This window comes from Gorilla gorilla, chromosome 17, assembly GCF_029281585.2.
Source record: "Gorilla gorilla gorilla isolate KB3781 chromosome 17, NHGRI_mGorGor1-v2.1_pri, whole genome shotgun sequence".
NCBI classification, from domain to species: Eukaryota; Metazoa; Chordata; class Mammalia; order Primates; family Hominidae; genus Gorilla; species Gorilla gorilla.
The window spans coordinates 103,939,449-103,947,435 of record NC_073241.2 but is presented as its reverse complement, the minus strand read 5'-3'; the positions used below and the strand labels follow the sequence as shown (position 1 = coordinate 103,947,435).

At 42.9% G+C, this 7,987-nt stretch overlaps 1 protein-coding gene across 2 annotated transcripts in view; it reads right to left on the bottom strand.

Annotated features, from left to right (window-relative positions):
* Positions 1-1,496: 1,496 nt before the first annotated feature.
* CNDP1 (carnosine dipeptidase 1) overlaps positions 1,497-7,987 on the bottom strand; it is a 53,958-nt gene continuing 47,467 nt past the window's right edge. Inside the window, exons 11-12 of one of the 2 annotated variants that reach the window (XM_019013881.4) lie at positions 5,878-6,025; positions 1,497-5,090 (exon numbers count right to left, since the gene is read on the bottom strand). In XM_019013881.4, coding sequence (XP_018869426.2) covers positions 5,024-5,090; positions 5,878-6,025 — 215 coding nt within the window. In that variant the 3' untranslated portion in view covers positions 1,497-5,023. Of the gene's footprint in view, positions 6,026-7,987 lie in introns of both variants that reach the window. The other variant, XM_004059548.5, reaches the window with a different exon arrangement.

Genomic DNA, 7,987 nt, shown 5'->3' with positions numbered 1-7,987 from the left:
TTGGGGATTTGTTTTTAAGTGAAAACAACTATCCGTAGAAGTGAGAAGTCAGATAAAATAGCATTTGTTTTCTTTTGTGAGCTTTCTCCTTACTCTGCTTCTTCTAAGAAGCATGTCTAAATGCTTCTTAGCATTGTTGAGCATGTCTAAATGGTCAGATGCTGGGCTTCGTGCTCTCCTCAGCATAGCTTCTCGTCACCTGCAGGAATGGCAGAGCAGTGTCGTCTCACTCTGTCTTCTGATTGCTCAAGAGGAATCGTGTGTGTGTGTGTGTCTGTGTGTGTATGTGTGTGTGTGTGTGTGTGTGTGTGTGTGTGTGTGTGAAATCTTCCAGTTTTGGAATGTCAGCTTCCCATTCAAAAGTGCTTAGGACACCGTGAAAGCCACATCAGCAGGGGTGAGGGAGCCAGTGCAGGGCTCCCAGGCTTCCAGTTTGTGGCCTCTGAATGAATGTGTGGCCCCTGGTAAGATACAAGCACTGCTGGGAAGCCTAACACATCGAACAGTTATTAGCCATTGACACCTCTGCATGGCTTGTTTTCTGTGCTTCTCCCCAGTACTAGCTGTTCCCAAGAAGGTTTCAAACTAGGAACAATGTGAAGTGGAGAGTATAAAGATGAGAGAAATCCAGGAAGGGTATAGCACACCTGGTAGGGAAGACCCCAAAAATCGCAGCTGCAAAGTCAAGAGGAAGATTTTAGCAATCATACTGATTATCTAATGTGTGCAGCACACCCCACTGGATGCCTAAAGTACAGAGATTAGTAGGATATGGTCGCTAATATTATAGAGCGTGAAGTTTAATAGGAGGGAGAGAGATGCACAGAAATCATGAGTGTGCATTGCAGCATGAGAATAGATGATACAAATGTTGAAATCATTCATTTCAGCACTTAAATGTTTCCTGATGACATACAGTATGCCTGGAACCTTCAAGACATCAGGATAGACAAAACAGACATAATCTCTGCCTGTAAAGATGTTACAGTCTAGCAGGAGAGCTGGCAGTTTTCAAATTGTAGAAATACAATCATGCATCACTTAACAGGGATACTGAGAAATGCGTGTCTGGACATCTTCAGCCACCCTAGAGTGTACCCACACAAGCCTAGATGGTATAGCATACTACACGCCTAGGCAGCATGGTGTGGCCTATTGTTCCTAGGCTATAAACCTGTGCAGTGTGTTACTGTACTGAATACTGTAGGCAGTTGCAACACAGTAGTAAGTATCTATGTATGTAAACATAGAAAAAGGTACAGTAATAATATGGTATTGTAATCTTATGGGACCACTGTCATATATGTTTGTTGTTGGCCAAATTGTCAGTATGTGGTACTTGACTAAGTATTTAATGGCAATGATAATAAATGCTACAAAGGAACTATGGAGACTATGGTAGCATAATAGGGACACCTCACTTACTCATGAGGAATAAGAAAAAGCTTCCCTGAAAAATTACGACTAAGCTGAGATTTGAAGAATAATGTGGAGGGTGGGTGGGAGGGGTATTAGCGAGACCAAGGGGGTTGTAAGGGTGTTGCCAGAGGAGGGAGAGACTCTGAGAAGGCTCTGAGGCAGGGAAGCTCTTGGATGTTTGTGAAACTGGGAGGATTTGAAGGATGGGGTTGTCAGGGTGTATCTAGTGAGGGCAGAGCAAGCCAGAAGAGTAAGCAGAGAGCAGGTTGAGCAGGACTTGTAGACCTTCTTGGGATGTCTGACTTCATCCTCAGACCATGTCGCCAGTTGAGAGCTTTAAGCAGGGTGAGAGAGACAAGCCAGTTGCCGCATGGCATGTACAGTGAGAGGGGCTGTCGTGTAAGCAGAGGCTGGTTAGGGGCCTCTGCAATAACCCAGCAAAACTGAAGAGTGTTGGCTTATGAGCTATGCGAGGTGACAGTGGAACTAGAAGGAAGTGGTGGCTTTTGAGAAACGGGCTGGACTGGCCCTGATATTGAATTGCATTGGAAAGAGAGGGAAGTGTGGAAGACGATGCAGGGCTCTGCTATCAACTAGCCGATGGTCCACTTACCAAGGTAGGGAGCACCAGAAGGGTAACAGGCTTGAGGAGTGGATGGAAGTTTTCATACTAGGTGAGTAGAGTTTCAGACGTGAAATGGGCAGGAAGATGGGTGGGCCTGATTCTCGGAAGAGGGGGCTGGGTTGGGAGTCATGGGCATCTGGCGAGTACAAAGGCCACGGAGTTCCCAGCATGAGTGTGAACAGTGAGAAGTGTCCAGGAGCAAGCCCTCGGGGGAGCCCTCGCTCACTCCCTTCTCCCAGCAGCAAGTGCAAAGGAACAGTGTCACTGACCAGGGCTCTCGCACTGTCTGGCGCACAATCACCAAAGTTTCCAAGCCAGTACATTTTATTTTTATGAATACAACATAAAGCCAGAAACATTCCCAGCCTCATTGTTTTCCAGAAGAGCATCTACCAAACTCAAATGATATTCCTAACCCCTAAACCTTATCACAATAGTTACGCTTTAATGTGCTACATCTACTAACAAAGCTGGATACATTGCCCTCCTCCAATACAATAAAGTTCCCCCGATGGGCATGTCACAATGTATGCCCAACTATACTGGGTGATCATTTTTGTCCAAGTGCATATATTTCATCATTAAAATGTTAAAAAACAAATATTTAAATTTCTCTCTCCCTTTTTTGCCTCCATATAGCTGGTTAATATATCTGAATAACAACTGAGTAGTTTTCTTTTATCCCTTTGAGTACAATGAGCTTGGAAGATACTCCTTTCTGACTCCCACATCAGGATAGGGTCTGGGTCACCACAGGGCTTAGAATTGGGTGGAAAAACAGGAGGGAAGAGCTGGGGAGACCAGTCGTGACCCTGGGTGACAGAAAAACATGGACTCTGAACTCTGGCAATCCAAGGTTGGAATATCCTAGATTCTACAACTTCCATAACTATTCATTCTCCTCCCCTTCTCTCCTGGCAGCAATGTAATAATTGAGACACTGCTGGTCTCAGATTCAGCAGGAATGAAGCTCAGCGAATACATATTGTTTGGTAACTTCTTAAATCTGATGGTACATTAGTCAGAAATGCTTACAGTGTATTTTATAATAAACTTATGTTAATGGACTAACATGAAGACTCTAAATCTCCCTTACTGTTAGTCCTTATCTACAATGCCAAATGCATCAGGTAGGTTCAACAAAATCGAGAAACACCATGAAACCCTGCATAATTAGATGAGCGCAAACTACACTTAATAGCACAAAATATCAAACACCTGCTGCTGTTCTTTAACGATGACTTGATATTCTATAGAATTGGAGATGTGATGGCTTGAAGCCTCCTGCTTCCAAAGAAAACACTAACTGGAATCCTTCACAAATGCCCACAACTAGGTTGAGCCCTCAGTTGGGTCCACTTCTATGACTAGAGTCAAGGTGAACTGAATCACTGACTGCCTGCTCCAGTCCTTTTAAAGGTGGTACAGCACGTTTTTAAACTGACACTGACATCTCAAGAACCAACAGAGTGATGGAAAAAAGTTGAACGCAAATGTGTTCTGCTTTTTTTTTTTTTTTTTTTTTTTTTTTTTTTTTTTTCTGGAGACAGACAGAGTCTCACTCTGTCGCCCAGGCTGGAGTGCAGTGGCATGATCCCAGTTCACTGCAACTTCCGCCTCCTGGGTTCAAGCGATTCTCCTGCCTCAGCCTCCCGAGTAGCTGGGACTACAGGCATGCGCCACCATGCCCAGTTAATTTTGTATATTCAGTAGAGACAGGGTTTCACCATGTTAGCCAGGCTGATCTCGAAGTCTCGACCTCAGGTGATCCGCCCACCTCGGCCTCCGAAAGTGCTGGGATTATGGGCATGAGCCACCGCGCCTGGCCCTCTGCTTTGTTTTTATTTGGAGTCATAATAGAAAAAATTTTAATAAGCCCCTAAATGATTCTCCATTAATGTGATTTAAATAATAAATTCATAAAGATTGAATTTGTTTATATACACTCAACAGTAGAAAAATGACTGTCTTTTTTTTTGTTGTTTACACCATCAAATCCAATCAAGCCAAACATGATGGTTAACTAAAATGATTAATGAATGCAGCATTAGCTGATGGCTTTAAATTTAGCATGCGTTACTGATGTCAGGGTTGATTAGTTCTCTATCTAAAACTGATGCTATTAAAAGCTTTGAGCAATTTAGATGTTGTCAATGAGTAAAACTCCAATGGGGTGAGAGAAATTCTATCAGGATAAATTCTGCTATGGTGCAACCTGTGCACAGATGTTGGAGAGAGAGAGAGTGGGCCTTTTCTGATGGGACAGGAAGAAGGAACGGGAGGCAGAGAAGCTGACAAGGTGGCATCAATCTCAGGAAAGGTAAAGAAGCTTGGAATAAAAAAAAAAATACTCATCTTTGCACAAGGACTCCCAAATGGCATACAGGTATGAATATTGATCATTTCAGCTTCGGAACTTTTCAAGAAGTGGGAAAAAATAAATGAAGGGGAGGCAAGAGGTTAATATAGTACCATGCTTTAGTAACTCCTCTGAAAATGAATCCATGGGGAAATCATTGTAGTCAGTGGTGGAGACCAACATTTTTATTAATAAGATAAAAGGAAAGAGTGGTAAAGCAAAGGCGATCATTGGATGGAATGATTATGTGTCACGAGCACTTGAGGACCTAGAAAGCAAACCGGAGTGATTATGCCAATCAAATTGCAAGGTTGGAGACATGCTAAAAGGTTAGAAGGAATCCAATCCTGGGGCTACTGCACAGGACTTGGGGAAATCTAGTTGCTGCAAGTAGCTATGACTTGAGGAAGGTGTGCAGTGGGGGACCTTAAACCATTTCCAACATCTGTGCCTTTGAAATATTTTATTATTGATCCAGATATCCCAAGATATTTTAAGTGGAAGGGAAAATGTACTATACTAGACCCAAATTCTCTGGATATTTAGATTCCATCCCTGTCTAGGGATGTGGGGGAGGTGAATCTGTCAGTGGATCAGATCAGACTAGAAGGTTCTTGTGATTAATGGAGCTGGGCCATCTCTAAGAAAAAGGCAGCAAATAATTTGGTTCCCTCTATGTAGTTCCACCTAAGAAGAGGAAAAACAAAGAGAAATTTTGTTACAATTTCCATTCAAATGAAGGAGGAAAAATATTCTGTCATTTAGACAAGAAGATTTGATGTTATAAATTCCATTTAAATTATTTAACATACTTCTGAGATTCCAGTATGAAAAGCACTTAGTAAGTTCCATGTGAAAATTGCATTATTATTATTAAGAAGATGAGAATCAGTCCTAGACTCAAATCCAAAAGTCAATTTTCCTTGATTTCTTATCACTGATATGGATATCAGGGTCAAACAATTTCTTGTTTCTCACTAGTCTGGGATGCTTAGGAGATCTTGTAGTATCTGCCAGTAGCGCATAAAGCAAACATTCCTAATAGCCTTTTTTGTTATGCACTACACATTTGTATTTCCTCAAAGTCCGATGTTGAACCCCTAACCCCGCAGTGTGTCTGTATTTGGAGACAGGGCCTGGAGGAGATAATAAAGGTTAAATGAGGTTAAAATGGGGGTCCTAATCCAATGGGTCTGGTGCTCTTATAAAAAGAGAGACACCAGAACCACCTAACCCCGCCATCACAGGGACAGCCAGGAAGACAGCCCATACCCACCAGGAACCAAATGGCCTGGCACCTGATCTAGGGCATCCAGGCTCCAGAACTGTGAGGAATGAATGTCTGTTATTTAAGCGCCCAGTCTGGACGATTTTCCATTCTCGCATAAATTGAACAGGAGCTCACCCACGTGTAGACCCGGGTGTGTGCAGTAAAGGAAAAAGAGAGAGGCACATTGCACAGGCATCAGCTGACCTGTTGATTTTCTCATTCTGCGAGTGTTCTCCATCATCAACAGCTCCCAGCGGAATTAGCACCACGCTCTTGTGGACGATCTCCTGGAACATTTTGGCAATTGGAATGGTGGATCCATCCCGGATCATATCTGGTTCTGTTCCAAACACTGAAACAGGAAAAGAAGACATTTGAATAGGTTAAGGACAAGAACACCCCCAGGAAGCTCCTCAAGGTCAGTGCCTCCTTTACCTTCCTCTCTCTTTTTCCTTGTTAATCTTTCTTTTTTTACCGTTAGATTTGGTGCTTTGGGGTAAGGAAGCCCCTTGATATCATGCAATTATATTCTAAGATAGACACTAGAGTCAAGAAGAAAACTATGGATGTCTTCTTCACAATTACCTACTTTAAAAAAGATTTTAGAGCCAGGTGCAGTGGCTCATGCCTATAATCCCAGCACTTTGGGAGGCTGAGGTGTGCGGATCACTTGAGGTCAGGAGTTTGAGACCAGCCTGGCCAACATGGTGAAACCCCGTCTCTATTAAAAATACAAAAATTAGCTGGGCATGGTGGTACATGCCTGTAATCCCAGCTACTCAGGAGGCTGAGGCAGGAGAATCGCTTGAACGTGGGTGATGGAGGTTGCGGTGAGCCGAGATCTTGCAACTGCACTCAGGCCTGGATGACAGAGTGAGACTCTGTCTCTAAATAAATAAATAAATAAATACAATTGTAAATAAAAATTTTATTTTGAATTTTAGAAAAGTGTAGAATTTAGAAAAGTTGCAAAAATAGTAGAGAGAGAGCTCCCATCTATCTCTTACTCTGCTTTCCCTAATATGAACGTCTTATGTAACTATTGCAAAATGATCAAAACAAGGAAACTGACAATGGTGCAATGTTGTTAACTACACTCCAGACTTTCAATTTCACCGGTCTTTCCCTTTTTCCATTCCAGGATCTGATCCAGAATCCACACTGCATTTTTACTATTGCTTCTTAGTTTCTTGTATGCTGCAGACGTTTCTCAGTATTTCCTTGTCTTTCATGACCTTGACCATCTTGAAGCTTATCAGTCGGTAGTTTTGTAAAATATCCCTCACTCTGGGTTTGTCTGATGTTATCTTGTGATTGCAAGAGGTCATGCATTTTTGGCACAACACAAGACAATGTCCCTATATTGTTTCTTCATGAATTAAATATTATGGAAGTGGGACTTCTTTGGGTTTTTTGGTGACAGATATGCCAATAGCTGTACTATCGCTCAAATGTCACAATGTTTCTGGCAATTTTCAAAGTATTGCACAAAATAGTTTTAACTGCTATCGTAGGTTTTAGAAAGAGATGAGTTCAAACCTTCTAGCTTACCGGACATGCTGCCTGTGACGGAGTGGGATGAAAAATGAAACAAAGAAACCAGAGAGAACATGCCACCTCTTCTTTACTCACAAAGAAAGATGTGGATGTGAATCGAAGTGATGTACCTTGTTCGCAGAACCAGTTTAGCACACAAATAGACCAAAAGGTGTCTTATGCATTCCTGAAAGGCTATTTCAGACCTATTTATTGTTGTCAACCTGGGTATTTCAAACACGCACCTCTCTTCAGCTGCCATTACATTTCTTCAATCCTAAAGTTTACTGGCGAAATACCTGCTAAGGTTGGGGGCAGCAGGAATGGTGATGGAAAGAAGCATGGCTCCCTGTCTTGGACTTGATCTGTAGTTTTCCATGTCTGTGTCCCTTGTACTGATAACCCTGAGAGAGAGTTAGTGCTTCAAGGAGATCTGGGTTTCCCTTTCTGGCTTTGCCACCATTAGCCAATGTGGCCTCAGGCCTCATCTATAATAGGATGCCATAGGTCTACCTAAATGCATGCCACTGCTTTTCCACCTAGCTTTGGGAGAGACCTAGAACCCCCTGCTTTGGGAAGAGCCCCCATTCTGCTATTGTTGGCAGGGTCCCCCTCCTGGTGCAGAAGCCAAAAAGACTGGGTGTCCCTGCTCCCTGACGCCACAGCCAGCACCCAAGTACACGCCCTCTGCTCAGCCCAGCACATGGCTCTACCCAGGACCTTGAAGTGCATGGAATTAAAACAGGCACCACCAAAGAAGTTCCAAATAGAGCTGTGC